Source organism: Podarcis gaigeae (genome assembly GCF_964106915.1).
Source record: "Podarcis gaigeae genome assembly, chromosome: 6".
Taxonomy (NCBI): Eukaryota; Metazoa; Chordata; class Lepidosauria; order Squamata; family Lacertidae; genus Podarcis; species Podarcis gaigeae.
Window position 1 is genome coordinate 6362591 of NC_139682.1, and position 19939 is coordinate 6382529.

At 49.1% G+C, this 19939-nt stretch overlaps 1 protein-coding gene across 3 annotated transcripts in view; it reads right to left on the minus strand.

Moving 5' to 3' along the window:
- Positions 1-1122: 1122 nt before the first annotated feature.
- The window catches only part of SAMD10 (sterile alpha motif domain containing 10), a 51396-nt gene continuing 32579 nt past the window's right edge, over positions 1123-19939 (minus strand). For 2 of the 3 annotated variants that reach the window (XM_083744730.1, XM_083744731.1), the window contains 3 exons: positions 9072-9240; positions 4360-4500; positions 1123-1987 (listed from right to left, as the gene is read on the minus strand). In XM_083744730.1, the coding sequence (XP_083600856.1) occupies positions 1878-1987; positions 4360-4500; positions 9072-9240 (420 nt within the window). In that variant the 3' untranslated portion in view covers positions 1123-1877. The other variant, XM_083744732.1, reaches the window with a different exon arrangement.

The following is a 19939-nucleotide window of genomic DNA, read 5'->3' on the forward strand; positions in this document are numbered from 1 at the left end:
AGGACCGCAATACCTCAAGGACCGCCTCTCCCCATTTGAACTGACCCAGACCCTGTGATCATCATCAGAGGCCCTTCTTCGTGTGTCTCCTCCACAAGAGGTCTGGAGCGTGGCAACACGAAAACAGGGACTTTTGTGGGGTGCCTCCCTGTTTGTGGAACGCTCTCTCCAGGGAGTCTCTGACTGATTAACATTCTCTAGCCTTTTAACTGGGGGGGGGGGGTTGGGGGTTGCTGGTTTATTTTTGTTTTTGCCTCATTTTCTCGTTTTTTATTTTTATGCTGTGAACCGCTCTGCAATCTTTTGGATGAAGGGCGATGTACAAATTTAATAAATTAATATTGATAATGATAATAACATTTACTACCTTTCAGGGATTCTGTGTGTTTGCTCACTCTTGTTGATGTTGTTTTTGTCAGTATATGGAAACATCACCGCTGCAGACAGCCGGTTTGTTGACATCACATGATGCGCCTATCTGTGGGAAAGAAGAATTTCCCAGGACCTCCACAGGCTGGATAAGTCTCTGTGAAGAGTGTAATTTGAAACCTTCTGTTTGCGCATGTTCAGGAAGTTTGTCAGACATGCTGGAAGAACTGAACTGAAAGGACGTGTTTTTCTCTAGTGCTGTAATGTCAGAAATAAACATCATGTAAATAGATTTCTGACTTGTTTTCTTTCTCCTGCGGAAGCAGGAGGGAGGGGTTGTGAATTTTACCCACGCTTGGGAAAATGTCGCCTATCAAAATCTCCCTGGTCTGTCCGAGATATCAGCCAGAGGAGGTTACCGGTATGCAAGCTCCGAGGACAGGGAGAGGGGCCAGCCTCTATGGAGGGGGCTTGCAAACCAACAGTTTTGTTTGGCTTTGCTTTGTTGTTGTTGTTTTTTACAGAAAACCTTGTTAAAATACATAAAGCTTCACTGGGCGACTCTTAATTTAAATTCCAGTTCCAGAAATGTGGGTTGTTGTTAGGAAGCAACCTTATAGCAGGTCCAAGAATTTGTCCGTAAAGTTGAGTATTGGGCAGTGTTTCTGTCCGGGGTCTCAGCTAGGAGGTCCCTCCCAACAACTGCTCCCAAATCTTTGGAACTGAAGACCCCAGGAACTGAACTTGAGACCATTTGCATGCTAAAGAGGTGCTTTACCACTGAGCTACAGTCGCTCCAAAATTTCCACGATGACCAGTGACAGAGACAGGCTTCTTTCATGGCCAGTGTCTGGCAGTATGTAGAGTCATTGGCTGCCATCACTCTCAATCCAGCCTTGGCTTCTCAACACAACCTCCCTCCCCAAATATATCACAGCCTCAGCAAGGAGGAGACAGTCTGAATGTTGGACAAAGAATCCACTGCAATTAGCAGCAGGAATTGCCCTAAAAGCGTATTATTTTTAAAAAGTCAAGTTTGGGCATTTGTGCATTCAGGTTAAAAATCTGACCAAAGTTCTGCATTAACACACCCATACACAGAGCCCCCCCCCATTGTTTTTACTCTCATGTAGCAGTAGTAATAATAATAAACAGTGCTTACGTAGCATGTTAAGGAGTGTTCAAAACGATGGGCAGCTGGTTGTTATCCTCCCAGCAGCCCTGTAAGGTAGACCAGAATTTTTATCCTCATATTGCAGATGGTGGTGTGGGGGGGTGGGGGTCAGAGGCTGGTGAGCTGTTGGAAAGGCAAGGGTTCAACCTGGGAATCCTGAATTTGGAGGATGGCCTCTGATCCACTCCAGCCCACACACCCTGATTGCTACGGAGAGCCTCTGAGCGAGATCCAAGACGCCTGTACAATGAAACGAGTGAAGCATTTGCAAAATCCTCGGATTCAGAAGTCTTCCGTGTCCTTCTGGGGAGAAAGTCTGTCCTTGCTGGTTTTGTCAAGGAAACAATTTTGCGCTGTGATCGGATCCCACGAGGCTGAGTTTGACAAGTCCTAGTGGCGGTGGTTTGGCGTGGCATGAGTTCTGAGCCAGACAGCAGCTGGTCTCTGCATGGAACCAATGAGGAATCAAAGAAAAGAGTGAGGGGTGGGTGTCGGGGTGGGTGGGGAGAGCGAGCGCACCAAATACCGCCCCCCCTGGAGCCAGTCTGGGATCGGGTCCCTTCCTAATTTCCCAAACATGCAATCGAGGTGTCCAGACCTGCGGTCCACACAAGCCATCGGCATCCCAGAAGCGATGCAACTTCACAGTGTCGTGCCGGGACAAGCCGGAGGGGTTAGGAGATGTTCCCAAAAGAGGCTGGAAGAAGGAGGGTTGGGAGCGAAGGAAAGAAACAGAAAAAGGAGTAAATACCAAAGTTGTCAAGGGAGATCGGAGGCGGGGGACACAGGGGGAAATCGTGGCGATGGGTGAATTGGGGAAGGGGATGCCTTGAGCAAGACTGGGGAACAGCACTCCTGGGCCCACCTGGAAGTTGGAAATGAGGTCAAGGGGCAGAGGGTGAAGACACTTGGAAGGTTCTCAGAAGGTTTCCAGCAGACAGATCTTGGAGGCCTGTGGTCCAGTCTTGGTTCGGGAGCCAGACAACTGGGTGAACGCAATGGAGGAGGGGGGAAGGCCGGCTGCAGGGAAATATATCCCATCCATGATGCAGGAACAAGGCCAGGCTGGTCCTGCTCCCCTCCTCTGAAGCAAGGCCAGGACATGCAGAGGGGAGGAAGCTGGCCGAGGAGAAGGATAAGGAGACAACATGTGGAGGGAAGGAGCGAAGGTGTGGGGATGCTGAACCGCAGAGGAAAGAGGAAGAGAAAAGGAATAGAGGAGATGAGCGAAATGGGGGAAGAGAAGAAGTAGGAAGGGAGGAAGCAGAGAGGGCGACTAGGAGGAGGCAGCAAGATGGGGAAGGAAGGGCAAAGGTGGGGAACAGATTCAAAGGATGGAATGAGAATTGAGGGAAGAGATGGAGGGTGAAATAGAGAAAGATGGCTGGCTGGCAACTTTTTCCCCTGGGCAGCATCACCCTTCCTTGTGTGACCCTCCCTCTCAGGTGGGTTGCAGCAGGTGCTTCCACACAGCAGTTTATGGAGGGGTCAGTGTATGCAAAATTTGTTCAGACACTTATCTGATGTCATCCTCATCAAATTCCCACCCCCTATTACCATATTTTTCGCTCCATAAGATGCACCTAGTTTTTAGAGAAGGAAAGCCCCAGTTTTTTGAGGATCAGCTCACAGTTGTGCAGCTTCTTTTGCAAAGGGGGAAAGTCCCGTTTTTTTGAGGATCAGCTCAAAGTTGTTGAGCTCACTTTGCAAAGGGAAAAAAACCCTGTTTTTATGGGGTTCAACTCACAGTTCTGCAGCTTCTTTAGGAAAGGAAAGGGAGCCGTTTCTACAGTTTGCAGGCAGATAATCTAATCAGTCAGTCACATGTCGCTGGGGAAACAAACAGCCTCCGTCTGCAGAACACTCAAAAATCGAGGCCTGGGCAAGGGGGTGAAAAGGGAGCCAGCGATCGACCACACATTTGCCCCATAAGACGCACAGACATTTCCCCTTACTTTTTAGGAGGAAAAAAGTGCATCTTATGGAGCGAAATATATGGTAGTTTCCAACTTAAAACGGATTTTCTATTTCCACAGAAAATCCAATAAGTAAAAGTCAAAAGATGCTACAGCACCTTTGGAAATGGCAAATGGGAAGGTGCGGGGGGGGGGGGGAACTATGGGAAAGGTCTTTTAAAAATATATATAATACTACGACATGTGGATATTGCAATAAGACTGCAGGAATAAGCAGCACCCAAGTCCACAACAAACTGCTGTGCATTGAAGCACCCACAGCATCCTGTTTAAACGCTCTTTAAAAGGTTGGCTGAGATGCAAATGTCACTTCCAGGCAAGATTCACCCTGATCTGTTGGCACAGAAGCTTGCCGGGAGGTTGGATGAAGTCAGCATTCATCCTAATTTGTTGGCAGGGAGGTTAAACGATGTTGTGCCTGGCAGTTGTTCGCTACCCCACATTTTCCCAGTGCAATTTGCTGGCAGGTTCCCTTATTGCAAAAAAGTCCAGTTTGAGGGGCAAAGAGGTTTGTTGCGCAAGAGGCCCAGCTCAAACTGAATCCCACCCAAAACCAGCAACAGTCCAAAAGTGCCCTGAATCTCATAGCTTCACCCCACAAGTCCCAGGCTTTGCAGGTGGAGAAGTAGAATCCATATCTCTTTCTGCTTCCTTTTATCAGAATCTGCCCTCCCCTCCCCTGTCCTTTACCAGTGGCAAGACAGACAGACCTAGCCGGGAGTAACAAGAAGTAACCTTCAGAGGTTACTCGTCTTTAGGCTGACCAACGCAGAAGGCCTCTCAAATGCAGGGGTGAATCAGGAGTGATTTGGGGACATCCCGCCCCCCCGGCCACCGTACCTTGACTGAGGAGCTGTAGGTTGCGAACTTCCTCGCGCACCTGCAATTGCAGCACCTGCTGGAGGACTTCCTGCCGCTGAGACTCGTGGATTATCCCCATGCGCTGCAACTTCTCCGCGTTCAGCCGCAGCAATGCCCGACCTGCCGGGAAGAAAGCAGAACGATGAGGAGGAGGAGGAGGAGGGAGAAAGGGCCAGATAAGAGCTCTGAAGGCGAGTGGGAGGGTGTTCTGCCTGACACCAGGCTTCTGTGCAGAGGGGTTTTGTTTTTTGGAGGGGGGAGCAATCCAGCCCAGCTCCCCCTTGCAGCCTGAACTGGTGACAGCCAGGCATAGACAGACCATTCCACATTCGGGGTGTTGAACCTTTCAACTTCCAAAAATGCATGGGCACTAAAATGTTGTAACATGACCTGGGAACTCAACAAGTATTTTGGTTAAATCAATATTGTTTAGCTTTGCTCGGTAAGTAAAATGTGTGCAACGTGGCACAGAAATCATTAGAAATCATTGTCAAGAACCTGCAGCCATACTCTGTATTTTATAAAGCATTACAGTGGTACCTCTGGTTACGTACTTAATTCATTCCGGAGGTCCGTACTTAACCTGAAACTGTTCTTAACCTGAAGCACCACTTTAGCTAATGGGGCCTCCTGCTGCTGCTGCTGCACTGCCGGAGCAAGATTTCTGTTCTCATCCGGAAGCAAAGTTCTTAACCCGAGGTACTATTTCTGGGTTAGCAGAGTCTGTAACCTGAAGTGTATGTAACCTGAAGCATATGTAACCCAAGGTACCACTGTACCTGCCATTTTCATAAGGTAAAATCGAAGTGCTTTGGTTTTCCAAAGGCGGTTTCTGCGCTACTTCATCTTACCAAGCGAAATGTCAATCACAAAAATGATGGCAGATTTGAATTTCTCACCCCCAAAAACACATTTTTAAGACCCCTCACTAAAGAAATTTGCAAAATGTAAGTTTAACCCTTTCAAATGACATGCCCTATTGTTCCCAGACTTGTCCCAGAATTTTGTGTTGATTTTCCTCCCCACCCTGTGGCCCTTTCAGAAATCCTTGCCCTGCTGTGAGACTGCTGTGACAGAGGCTTCAAGGAGTCAGCGTTCATTTTGGGCTACAGCGAGGGGGCAAGGGACTCAACTCCCCCCTCCCCATGCCCCACAGTCCTGATCCCGATTCCTCCCCCCCCACCAACTCACTAACAACAAGGAACAAAACCCCAGGCCCTCAAAGTGTGACCAGGGGGGTGTAGTGGTTCACGTGCTGGACCAGGACCTGGGTTCAAATCCCCGCTAAGCCGCAAAGTGCACCAGGTGACGTTGGGCCAGCCGCTGTCACTCTAACCCGCCTCGCAGGGCTGTTGTGGAGATAAAACGGGGAGGCGTAGGATCGCCTTGAGCAACTCGGAGGAAAGGTGCGACGTAAGTGCAATGAATAAAATGAAGCCTGCCGTAAAATGATGCTGTGCTGCCCTGACTCATGCAGCCTGGAAGGTACTTCTTTCCTGCAATTGGGTTTTTCTCTGTTTCTCCAATCCACCTCCTGCATCAAAACACATTTTATTTCAAAGGCTCCTCTGTGTGCATCCTCCCTAGAACGCAAGAGTTTCCCATCAGCCATCTCTCCTGCCATCCAGGCTTTGTGAGCGGAGGGATGTTATAACTCGCTCAGCCCACCACTCCTGCGGGTACAATTGCTAATGCTTCCTTTATTTCCAACGCAGGGGCTTGAAGCGAGCCGTTCCATTAGTGTTTCACCAAACCCTCCCAGGCATGCAAAGCTGAGGGAGCAGCCTTTGTGACTCCCAGGGAGAAAACACCACAACGTTGCTCCCTTTCTCTTCTCTTTCTTCCTCTCTGCCTCCCAAATCAGGACACAGATACGTTACCCTCTTCTAAGCAAAGGTTGGGGCGAGGAGGAAACACAGGCAGTTTGATCTGTCTGCCTTTTTTGGTTCCAAACAAACACACACAAACACACACCCCAGACGGTGTCTGCGCAGTAATTATTGGCTCGGGCTACTTTCTCTCTTGCTTGTAAAATATTAATCCAGCAACTTCGCTTGCTTGTCTGCTTCATGTTCTTCTGCAAAGATCCTTTTGTTCTCCAGATCAAGCCGCCCTGGATCTACTATTTTCTGTCAGCCTGGAAAACCCAGAAAGGATGTCACGCTGAAAGGCTGCTGCAAGTACCTACACAAGAAGCAATTAATGCTGCCTGGCAGACCTGGCCCTAAACCTTTTGCCGCCTGAGGCAACAGACAACAAGATGGCTCCCCTACTCCACTTTCACGTTCAGAAGCTGACTGGGCCGAGAGCTGACTCAAACTTCCATGCTGGCAACAGGACAGTAGCATCCCTCAGCACACCTGAGGGCTGCTGGCTGGGGCAGGGCACTCCTGCTTCTGCCCACCAACAAAAGGGAACAGTCAACGAAGCAGTGCTGCTGCCACCCTTCAGCTTCTGCCGCCAAAAGCGGTTGCCTCCCTCTGCCCACTGGCTGCGCCGGCTCTGTTGCTCACCTGTACGTATGTGACAAAAGGAACGATCCTCTAGGCAAGGGCGTGAAGATGCTAAGTTCTGAACAGAGAATCCAATAACCTTTAGACAGTGCCAAAGCCAGAGAAAATATGCACCACCCCCCGCCGTCCTGAGCTTCCCATCGGCTGCTCCCCAACTCATCCATCCACTGTTTGCCAAAGCATGCCAGATTGTAATACGGCCACTCTCCTAAAAACTTAGCGCCACAGCATTATATTATATTTTCTGAGAATCCTCCGGAAAAACAATATCTCAAAGGACCTGTTGATGGCATTTTACCATTGTACTGTGGAGAGTGTATTAACTTACGGTCTGTGTGTGTGGTTTGGGAGCTGCACGGTCAGGGAAAAACCAGTGCTGTCTAGGGTTGTAAAGATTGCAGAGAGAATAATTGGGTGCACTCTTCCCACCTTGGATCAAATCTATGCTTCCAGGTGCCATAAGAAAGCTGCAGAGATAGCGCAGGACAGTACGCACCCCGAAAATAATCTCTTTCAGCTTCTGCCTTCTGGAAGAAGGTTATAAAGAAGGTTATAAAGACTAATACTAGCTGCCTGAGAAACAGTTTCTACCCAAATGCGCTTTTGGTTTTAAACGCATTGTAAGGAGTCTCTATGGGAGTATATTGTATTTAAAAATGGGGTATCAGAGTTTTTAGGGGGCTAACCAGGCTGGGATAGCTGGGATAGCAGGCTTGTTGGTTTTTGAATGTCTGATGTAGATTTTTCAATTTTGTTGTTCTGTATGGGACAACAACAATAAAGATTATTGTATCGTATTATCTAGAAGCATGCCTGTTCCCAGCTGCTTAAAGCACCCCTCAATACAATTCTTCTTATTTTTCTGCTAGGTTTTCAACCTTTTTGGGTCCGTGGGTCTCTTGACCAACTACGTTCTTTCTGTGGCACCCCTGTGGGGCTCAGGAACCCAGCTATGTCACCCCTTGCCTGCAGAGCTGGCAGCCCCCCACTCTTTTTCGAACACCCTCCCTTGTGGAGGGTTCCCTTAGCCTCCTCTCTTCTCCCCTCTCCTTGGGAGTCCTCCTGGCAGCTGCCACTCCCTGGTCTCTGACCTGCCCCGCCTGCCCCAAAGAGGTGCCTTCTCACAGTGCCCCACAGGGGCCTGGGAAGCACCCCCTGGCCATTCGCCTGGGGAGTTTGCAGCCAGGGCTGCTGCAACAAACAGCTGTGCAAGGCTTTGAGAGGCAGAGATGCCAGAGGGCATCAGAGGAGGGAGTGAAGGAAAGAGGGACAGAGGCCAGTGTTGCCCACGGCACCCCGGCCACCATTCAAGGCACCCCAAGGTGCCATGGCACACTGGTTGAAAACCACTGTGTGTGTAGTTCCTCGCGAGCCTTGCTAAAATCTGCATTTTGCAGACTGAAAGACCTACATTGGCTCCCAGTACATTTCCGAGCACAATTCAAAGTGTTGGTGCTGACCTTTAAAGCCCTAAACGGCCTCGGTCCAGCAAACCTGAAGGAGCATCTCCACCCCCATCGTTCTGCCCGGACACTGAGGTCCAATGACGAGGGTCTTCTGGCGGTTCCCTCCCTGCGAGAAGCAAAGCTACAGGGAACCAGGCAGAGGGCCTTCTCGGTAGTGGCGCCTGCCCTGTGGAACGCCCTCCCAGCAGATGTCAAAGAGATAAACAACTACTGGACATTTAGAAGGCATCTGAAGGCAGCCCTGTTCAGGGAAGTTTTTAACGTGTGACATTTTAATGTATTTTTTATCTTTGTTGGAAGCCGCCCAGAGTGGCTGGGGAAACCCACCCAGATGGGCAGGGTACAAATAATAAATTATTATAATATTATTGTTATTTGCCGTGATATTTCGTCTTGCTTTATTCCAGGCTTCCTCAACCTCGGCCCTCCAGATGCTTTGAAACTACAATTCCCATCATCCCTGACCACTGGTCCTGCTAGCTAGGGATCATGGGAGTTGTAGGCCAAAAACATCTGGAGGGTTGAGGATGAGGAAGCCTGCTTTATTCCAAACTTCCCCTCCTTGTCAACGAATGGTTGCAACAATCTCGTGCCTCAGCACTTTTTCTGCGGTTGTTATCCTGACAACAAAGCCCAACCGCCGTGCGTTACAGAGCACCCCTTTCTTCTAGGAAGCCTCCTCTTTTTGGGGAACCTGGAAAGGCTTGAGTACCTGTGATGGCGTGATGGGAAAAGGCCTCCACGTAGATGAGATAATTGTGTGGGCAGTGCTTTTTGAGCCACTTGCACACATCCTGCTGCGTCCAAAGCACCACCGGCTTGGTCAGGCTCCCGAGCGTCGGGCTGGTGTGGTAGATGCCGTAGTGATCGTAGGTCCGGACCTGGTGGGGTTGAGGAGGAGGGGGAAGAGACAAGAAGCATTAGAGAGTTTCCTGAAGGCTGTCACAAGTCAGTGGTGTCTGGGTCCCGCAACATCCCAGCAGCTGCACAAATGATGGTTCCTGGCAGCGGCCAGGAAAACTGCAGAAGGATAATATTATGATTTTGGGGGCTGGTCAGTCTGGATGAAACCCCGTGCCCCTTCCCAGACCTGCAATCCTGTATCTGTGAAGGTACAATATGTAAAGTTAAAGCCTGGACGGTTAAGGTGACTATGGGGGTGCGGCGCTCATCTCGCTTTCAGGCCGAGGGAGCCGGCATTTGTCCTCAGACAGCTTTCTGGGTCATGTGGCCGCCAGCATGACTAAACCGCTTTTGGAGCAATGGGACACTGTGACGAGTGCCAGAGCGCACAAAAAACACCATTTACCTTCCCGTCACAGTGGTACCTATTTATCTATTTGCACTGGTGTGCTTTCAGACTGCTAGGTTGGAAGGAGCAGGGACCGAGCAACACCCATCATGGGAATTCAAACTGCCGACCTTCCAATCGGCAAGCCCAAGAGGCTCAACACAGGTAGAATGTATAAGAGGAAGCTCGCCAATACAGTTGTAATTTTATTTTCACTCTAAATTTCGACTCTAGGTGGATGCAGAATCACTCGGATCCTGTGTCCAATGGCTTTGGCAGGTACGTTGGAGCAGAACTTTGCTTGTACCATGTTGCTGCTTCCCCCAGATTACTCCGGTTCTGTTGGGTTTGTCACCAGGAGTCGCTGTCTTTTGTTTTTGCTTTGTACACATAGCTCATTTCTTGCTCCAACAGAATTATGTCTCAGTACAGGAATAAACCCCCTCTGTTTTGAAGAGAACTGTGTGCTCTTTCTGATTTCAAGGACCTCGCTTGTATCCAGCAAAAATGGCCTTGGACCACAGCCCGCCAGTCAGGGTATCATCTTGAAGTCCTGTTCCCTCAGCAACACTGGCCCAAGATGGCGGCAATAAAGCCAATGGAGGCCCTTTGTCAATGTTGTGGCTTTGGCTGGCCTGGCCTGGTACGCCGAGAACCCGGAAGTGAACGCTTCCATTTTCGAATGCGCCTCAGAAGTCAAACGGCTTCCAAGGTGTGTTTCTCCATTTTCTCAATGGCATTTGCTGACCATCCATCGCGCCTTGGTTGTCAAACATTTCGGAAGTTGAACAGTCTTCCAGAACGGATTACGTTCGATAACCGAGGTTCCACTATACAGTGGTACCTCTGGTTGCGAACGGGATCCGTTCCGGAGCCCCGTTCGCATCATGAGCAGAACGCAACCCACGTCTGTGGCTCGTGATTCACCGCTTCTGCACATGCGCATGATGTCATTTTGAGCATCTGCGCATGCGTGAGCAGTGAACCCTAGAAGTAACCCGTTCTGTTACTTCCGGGTCGCCGCAGGATGCAACCTGAAAAGACGTAACCTGAACCGAGCGTAACAAGAGGTATGACTGTACTTGTATTTAATTGCTTTAAGAAGATTCAGGCCACAGGCATATTTGGCCCCCAAGCGGCTAGCTGCTGACCACTGGGGCTGCTGACCTGCCCTCCTGCCGCCAGCCATTTCAGAGTCGCCGTTCCCTTTCCCCAATCCCACACAACAGCCCTCTGTCCTTTTCCGAACGCTTCCCCTCCCTGCCACTCCACTATTATGCAACTGGTACCACCTCGCTGCTTGAGTTGGGCTGTCACTTGGCATCTTCTTCCACCTCAGAGCAAAGTGTCTGTGGCATCGCTGGGTAAAACCATCCCAGGCGTCTGCAACTCGGCTACTTAAGAATCCAATTACGGGAAATGCTCAAGGCTGCAATGCGCTAGCTGTCTCCCCACCCTCCCCGGTACCAGTTTCCACTTTTCTCCTCCGGGTTTTTATTCTGTCACGGGCTCTGTTCATCATGGAAATGGGGTTTTTCACCTTAGATATATATATCATTGTCTCCTCCTTGGTCCTAGGATATCAAAATACCGCCTGCAACAAGAGGATGTAGTAGCAGGGATTAAGAAAATGCTGTGGGCAGCTGGAAATGCCCGCTTCACAGAAGAGAAACGGGCCCATGTTCAGGCCCTACTCCAAAAAAGGGCAAAACACCTACAGCTCCCATCAAAGAAATTCAAAGACTATTTAGCTAAATATGTTAAGATAATTTAAATAGAATTACTTGTGAGTATCAGATAGACCTAGGATTTAAATATGTGATGTTTTAGAATACTATGTTGTTAAAATGAAAAGAAAGAAACATGTTAATCAACCAAGCAAATTCTATGTAAAAATAGTTTTGGAAAACTGCTATAGTGGTACCTCAGGTTACATATGCTTCAGGTTACATACGCCTTAGGTTACAGACTCCGCTAACCCAGAAATAGTGCTTCAGGTTAAGAACTTTGCTTCAGGATGAGAACAGAAATCGGGCTCCGGTGGCGCAGTGGCAGCAGGAGGCCCCATTAGCTAAAGTGGTGCTTCAGGTTAAGAACAGTTTCAAGTTAAGTACAGACCTCCGGAATGAATTAAGTACTTAACCCAAGGTACTACTTCCGGGTTAGCGGAGTCTGTAACCAGAAGCGTCTGTAATCCGAGGTACCACTGTATTGGATGGTTTCTGCTGAGGATGTTAGCCTTCAAAGCTTCACATTTTCAAAAACATTGGAAATACAGTGGTACCTCGGTTTACGAACTTAATCCGTTCCGGAAATCTGTTCTTAAACTGAAACTGTTCTTAAACTGAGGCGTGCTTTCCCTAATGAGGCCGCCGGTGCCCTTCCACCATTCGGATTCCATTCTTAGACCGAGGTAAAGTTCGCAAACCAGGACACTACTTTCGGTTTTGTGGAGTTCGTAAACCGAATCTTTCATAAACAGGACTTCTTAAACCGAGGTACCACTGTATTGTATCCCCGCCTCCCTCTTTAGTCTTGTTTTCAGACTATAAGGAATCCACGGTGAGCCTCTAAGAACGGGCAAGATACAAATCTAACTCAACCGTCCCTCCTGAAATCATTCAAATAGCACATGTGGGGGTTTCAGACCGCAGAATTTAGGGAATGCCCCCCACATAGTCCCATCTACCCCTCCCTGCTGCTCCGTTTGGATAACTGCAGATCAGCATCCCAGCGATCGTGGAGGCCGCCGTGCTGGTTTTAATCTTCTTGGCAGACAAAAGCCACAGCTTGTTAATAAGAGGCAACGTTTAGGATGCGTTAAGCATCACGTTCCGGATGATTTGGAAATCTGGAAAATGAAGAGCTATTAAGAGCTGGCTTCAGTGTGGCATTGACAGCTGAACAGCAGCCAACTCTGGCCGTTGGAGTCCCATGCATAACCCTCCCCTTTTCCTTTTTCAGCAACAAGCTGTTCAGGGACATCGGGCTCAAGGGAAGGACTTTGTGAATAACTGCACAGCACAGCAGCCTTCAGTCAGGATCTGCCTTTAATCCCAACCTGCAACATGATGCCGACTTGCTTTCAATTCTCTCCCGTTTTTCTCCTTCCCCATTTCTTTTACCATGCTCCAGATTTATTTACTTTCTAAAATGCAGTATTTCATATGGAGCTACTTGGATCTCCTATTTAATTTTTAGTAGTTTTTTGAGGGCCGCCCTTGGAGGCTATTTCAGAGGGACGGTTGCAATATCAGTTTAAATAGGGTTGCCATATTCCCAAAAGGGGTCAAAGTTGTTGCACTGTAATAATAATAATAATAATAATAATAATAATAATAATAATAATAATTAATACCCTGCCCATCTGGCTGGGTTTCCCCAGCCATTCTGGGTGGCTTCCAACAAAATATTAAAATACAGTAATGCATCAAACATTAAAAGCTTCCCTAAAAGGGGCTGCCTTCAGATGTTTTCTGAATGTCAGGTAGTTGTTTATCTCTTTGACATCTGGTTGAAGGGCGTTCCACAGGGCGGGTGCCACTACCGAGAAGGCCCTCTGCCTGGTTCCCTGTAACTTCTCGCAGCGAGGGAACCGCCAGAAGGCCCTCAGTGCTGGACCTCAATTGCCGGGCAGAACGATGGGGATGGAGACGCTCCTTCAGGTATTAGAAAGAGTACAGTGGTGCCCCGCAAGACGAACATCTCGCAAGACGGAAAACCCGCTAGACGAAAGGGTTTTCCGTTTTGGAGGCGCTTCGCAAAACAAATTTCCCTATGGGGTTGCTTCGCAAGACAAAAAAATATTGCGTCCCTCCGCAGGTTTTTTTCGCTTTTTTCGCCCTATCCCTAAGCCGCTAAGCCGCTTATCAGCTGATCGCTGAAAGTCGCTGTCAATGGGCTTGCTTTGCAAGACGAAGAAACCGCTAGACGAAGAGAATCGCGGAATGGATTCTTTTTGTCTAGCGAGGCACCACTGTATTGAAAATGGGACTTGGGATACAGCCGTGAAAACAAATCACCACCACCACCATCGAAGGTGGCAAAAGAGCAGCAATGGAAGCTCGTGTAAGGAGCAGCAGAGACAGAGGACAAAGGCATTCAGAGAAGGGGTGATAAATGAAAAACAGATCTCTCAGGGCGACTCTGTGGACCTGGAAACCAGAAGCCAAAAGGGAGATTGGAAGTATCAGGGCTCAGAAGGTTGATGGCGCCTGACATGCATTGCACCACAGCCAACTTCCCCGTGTGTGAACATTGGCTAATTAAGCACACCCAATTAAGGAGCCGCCGCAATTAGCACAACAGGCATGTCAAGACCTGCTGCCCTGCTTAATGGCTTGTCCCTCAGAGATGCCAAAAGCCAGGCAAGCGGAGATTGAGGCCAATTCCCTGCCCGATTGACCACGGGGCTGATTGGCCACGGGGTCAACCCAATAATTCCTAAAGATCTGCGCAAGGGCTTCTGTCAGGCCTGGCGCAGTCTTGCGAGGAGACAGGGGCTTTGCCAGTCGCGTTGTCAAGATTGCAACAAGGCTGGAATACGCATCTGCCCGTTCTTCCTCTGCAAAGGCAATCAGACGCCAGTCTTGCAAACTCTGAGGTGGAAACTATTTTGGGGAGCTTGGTCAAGGAGGCAGGAAGGTGCCGTAGCTTGCCTTCTAGGGCGCTGGTGCTCCTCTGAGACTAATCTGGTCTGCGGCCACATCCACTCCATCCATACATTTGTGTGTGTGTGTGTGTGGGGGGTTATTAAAGATTTTGTTGATTTACAAAAGTGTGTGCAATGTCTTTCTCTCATATTTTTTTCCCATGTAACGTTTTTACAAATCAGTTTCATTTGTTGATACATTAGGAAGAAAAGGGGGATGTTTCTATTTTAATATATGTTGGGTTTGGTGTCAGCGTCGCTTGTGCGGGTTCTCTGCTGTTCGCTTGTGTTCCTTTGGTGGTGAGAGAGGTTGGGGTTGGCCTGGGGTGTGGTTGTTCATTTGTGGTTGGCTGTGGTGGTCTTTGTTTTTGTGTGTGAGGGGGGTGGGTGGGTGTTTTGGATCAGGTTAGCCATACTAATTTGTATGCTGTTGGTGGATTTTTGTCGTCCTGTTGGGCTGTGCATGTGATAAAGGGGAGCCTTCTTCTATAGAAGGCGTCTTCTTCTATTTGTCCCCGTGTCAGTTTCAGTTTATTGGTTAATTTTTATAGTAAGGCTGTTTCCCATGCTATTTGGTACCATTGGTCCATGTTTACTCCTGACAGGTCTCTCCAGTCTGGCTATGATGCCTCTGGCTGCTGAAAGTAGGTGGGTTATGAGTTCTTTGTGGTGTAAGTGGGCATTATTTTCTTGGAAGATGTTTAGGAGGGCCAATTCTGGGGTGGTTTCTAACACTTGCTTGGTTATTTTACGTATTTCTCGTATGGTTGTTGTCCAGAATAGTTGGATTTTGGGGCACTCCCACCACATGTGGAGGTATGTGCCTGTGGAGGTGCACCCTCTCCAGCATTTTGGAGATACCTACAGGTGGTACCTAACACCAAGAAAACTAGTGCTAATACGTCCAGGAACCTCCATCCATACATTTAAAGCACACTGCTTCTCCTGGGAACTTGTTGAGGGAACTGTAGCTCTGTCAGCAGTAAGCTACAGTTCCCATGATCCTGGAGAGGGAAGCCTTGTGCTTTAAATGTGCAGTGTGGATGTGGCCTACCGGAGGGCTTGCTTCTCCACCCGTGCATTCTTAACTCAAGCAATACATCCGTCAGTAAGCAGATTATCACCATAACACAGGCTATGGGCTCAGCACAGCCTCAGGAGAGAACCCAGGCTGCTCCTTCTGCATCCTTATGGGGCTTAGTTAGAGAACAGCGGTCCAGCATACATTTAGGGCTGTTTATCATTATCACTTTTTCAGCTTATTAGCTGCTTGTCGTCTGAAGGTCTCCAAGTGGCTTAACAGCAATACCGTATTTTTCGCCCTATAGGGCGCCCTTTTCCCCCTCCAAAAATGAAGGGGAAATGTGTAAGCATCCTATGGGGCGAATACAGGCTTTCGCTGAAGCCTGGAGAGCGAGAGGGGTTGGTGCGCACCGACCCCTCTCCCTCTCCAGGCTTCAGGAAGCTCTGCGCAACCCTAGGGAGCCCGGCGCGAAGCCGCGCTGGGCTCCCGACGGTTGCGCAGAGCTGCCTACACTCCGGGGCTCAGCGCAGCACCACACAACCCTCCGGAGCCCGGCGCGGCTTCGTGCCAGGCTCCCAAAGCTTGCGCAGAGCTGCCTGCATTCCAAAGCCTGGGGCTTCGTGCAGCTCTCCGCAAGCCTGGGGAGACCGGCGCGGCTCCCTAGGCTTGCAGATAGCAGGCTGTTCTGGGGGCTGGGGTTGGGGGAAGCTCGGGCTTCTCCCACGCCAGCCCCATGCCTGGGGGGGAAATAATTTTTTTTCTTTATTTCCCCCCCCCCAAAAAAACTAGGTGCGTCCTATGGGCAGTGCGTCCTATGGGGCGGAAAATACGGTATATCTATATCTATCAACACATATATCATACCGTACGGGAAGGGAGAACAAAAAGGTCTGGGGTCATTCCATGCATCAATATAGCGTTTAACATTCTGCATGGATTGGGATATCATTGATGCTAACCCTTAGGATCTTAATATTCTCAACAGGTAGAGATATTTATATTTCGCTAAAAATCAGAATGTGGTACCTCGGGTTACAGACGCTTCAGGTTACAAATGCTTCAGGTTACAGACTCCGCTAACCCAGAAATAGTACCTTGGGTTAAGAACTTTGCTTCAGGATGAGGACAGAAATTGTGCTCCGGCTGCGCAGCAGAAGCAGGAGTCCCCATTAGCTAAAGTGGTGCTTCAGGTAGAACAGTTTCAGGTTAAGAACAGACCTCCGGAACGAATTAAGTACGTAACCAGAGGTACCACTGTACAAGTTTAACAAGTGTCAGGTTAGCTCAGCAACAATCATGTAAGTGCTTCTATTATTGACACTACCCCTTAGGACAGGCATGTCAAATGTCTGTCTCGGGGCCTTATCGAGCCCGCCGGTCGGGGTTGAATTCAGTTTATTTCCTGGGGTAAAATCCAAAAAAAGCCTTAACAACTTCAACTGTAAAAAAACCTTCAACCTCCAAAAAAGCTCAACAACTTCAATCCTAAGGTTAACAACTTTGGTTGGCCCTTCGCTTCATCAAATCTGGCCCTCTTTGAAAAAGGTTTGGACACCAATGCGCTTAATATTCTCAACAGGTATGGAGTGGGTGTGTTTTTGGGCTGTTGTTTTTATTTTGATTATATATATTGTGGTTTTCATGTTGATCTTTTCTGTGAACTGTCCTGAGACCTCCAGGTATAGGGCGGTATATAAATTCAATTAATAATAATAATAATAATAACCCTTTCCCCTCTAAAAACACTCTCCTTTTAAAAGGCTGCTCTGAACTTCCTTGCTGCCCATGATCCTTTGTGACACAAACACATGGACACTGGCACACAAACACTCTGCACATGCTCCAAAGGCAAGAACCAGCACGGCATAGCAATTTGAGCGTTCAATGCGTACATTCCCCACAACCCTTTTGGTTACCCTCTTCTCCCCCCTTGCCCGTTTCTGCTCATTTTTGTTTGTTTGTTTGAGTCAGGGAATATTTGGGGAGGGAAAGAACCCCCTTGGCTTGGTCCCACCTTCAGAGTCTCTAAGCAAATCTGACCTTTTTCTGTTTTCAAGCATGAAAAGCAGGCTTTCGAATGTCTAGCACAGAGCACATGTGTGCCTTTAATTCCCGGAGAGAAAAGAGGAAATTGGTCCAGGAAATCTGTGCCCAAAAGTGACGGCAACCTCCCTGGAAAAAAAGACGCTGAGCCCACAGCAACCTTTATCCAAATAACCCTCCTTACTTCTGAGTAATAGGTACCCAGGGCAACTAGCAATTTCCCCCAGACCAAAGCAAACTGCGCATTAATCTTGACGCTAAGTCTCCTTCTTGCAAATTGGCAAACGGTCTGGATTTTGCCACTCATCTCCCTCCCTTTCTCCACAACCCAAATTGGCATACATTGCCTCAAATGTGACCCATAAATGGAACAGATGCAGAGACTGGCACCTGGAGGCAATTTTTCAGCTGGTTTAAAAGGAAGCTTTTTTCTTTTTCTTTTTTCCCCGTATTTTCCTTCCAGGCCGAAGGCAGCCAGTTCTGCATTTCAAGCCTCTCGTCGTCCCCCACCCAACTCCCCTGCTTCAGCGCCCCTCCTGCAAAAGACGGAACTGAGATTCAAAGAAAGATGTTAGGGAGGAAAAGCTCTGTTTCCGAGATGGAAAGGAACAAAGGAGCTGGTTTTTGGCAGGTATTTCTGGGGCTTAATTCTGACTGAAAGGCCACCTCCGTAATCCCAAAAGCAGGAGGATGGTCTTGGCTTCCTTTGGGCCGCTGCAGATGTGCCAAAACGGCTTCAAAGAATCTGTGCCTTAAAGCATATGGCTTTCCTCAAAGAACCCTGGTTTCTTAAGGGCCCTGGAAATGGTAGCTGTGCGGGAGGAAGTAAACTACAGTTCCCAAAATTCTTGGGGGGAGGGATGGTGCGTATTACAGACCACCCCAATCTCTGAGCAGTGAGAGATTCCAGAGGTTCTCTTATTTAGGGTTCAGTTTCTTTGGAATGATGGTCAGCGGAGAGCGCAATGTCTTTAGGATAGATGGTTTTAGTTACCGTATGTTCTGGTGTATAAGACGACTTTTGAACCCCGGAAAATCTTCTCCAAAGTCGGGAGTCATCTTATATGCCGGGTATGGTTGGCAGCAGCGGCGGCAGGCGCAAGAGAGGCGGAAGCCAGGGCGGGAAGATGGTGAAGCCACAGCGGCGGGTTGCTAGGGATGGAGAGCACCCGTGTTGTAGTAGCCACAGCGACTCTTCCCACCCACCTTTGCTCGCTTGCCTGCCCTGCCACCATGGGGGCCGCCAGATGGCAGGCAGCGCAGGGGCAAGAGCCAAGCGGGGGCATCGCCTCATGCCTGGCTTGGAGCGGCAACGGGCAGAAGGAGGGAGAAAGGAGCGGCTGTGCGCCCACCCTCACCTTCCAGCCCCCCCATCTCCCTGGTGAAAGGAAGGGCTGGAAAGGAAGGGGCTGGCAAAAGGAAGGCCTGGAGGGCTGGGGGAGTCACAGGCAGAGAGCCAGTGTGGTGTAGTGGTTAAGAGAGGTAGTCTCGTAATCTGGTGAACTGGGTTCGCGTCTCCGCTCCTCCACATGCAGCTGCTGGGTGACCTTGGGCCAGTCACACTTCTCTGAAGTCTCTCAGCCCCACTCACCTCACAGAGTGTTTGTTGTGGGGGAGGAAGGGAAAGGAGAATGTTAGCCGCTTTGAGACTCCTGAAGGGGAGTGAACGGCGGGATATCAAATCCAAACTCTTCTTCTTCTTATAGCAGGCTCCCGAGGCGAAGGTGGGCGAGCCTCCCGCTGCTGCTCCCAATGCGTGGGCTCCCCGCGGCCATCTCCCCTTCCCGTGGCAAGGTGGTGCATGGCTTCGGCCGGGGCTCCAAGAAGCTGGGCATCCCCACAGGTGAGGGCGGTGGAGGCCGAGGCAGCCGCTGGGGGCCTTTTCCCGGAGGGAGGGAGGGAGGGAGGGAGGGATGGAGCCGGGTACACTGATTCTGCCGCAGCTTCAAAGACTTTTAAATGCCAGAACTACCAGCTGGTGAGCGCAGCCCGCCACTTTACTGGATGGCCGATTGGGGCTTGCCTGACTCACCTCGGGCTGCTGCTGTGATGGCAGAGGCAGCAGAGGGGTGCACACTCTGCCCCTGGTGGTGCTTGGCAGGCTTTAGGTTGGGGGGCTGCCTCTAATTGGCCGCAGGTGGGGGTAGTCTTATACGGCGAGTATATCCCAAACTCTATATTTTAACAGGAAAAGTTGGGGGTCGTCTTATACGCCGGAAAATATGACACACATATATGCAACCTGAAGATTCACTGGAATGAGAGGGGTGCTTTCTGATGTGAAAACATTCATAATAACTGCTCTCATTTAGCATAATGTGTGTTTGGTGGGGGGCTGTTGGGAAAAGGAAGTATGTGCCGGATTGAGTGTGGGTATGTATGAATATTTTTAAGGATTGTATGAAATGTATGTTTGTTTGTATATCCGTAATATGTATGTATAACTGTATCAATGTTGAATTATTTCAATTTTAAAAAAAATAAAATTTAAAAACAATAAACAATAAATAATATATAATAATAAACTGATCCTAATATGGAGGGGCTTGTAGCATGAACACCCCAACAGAT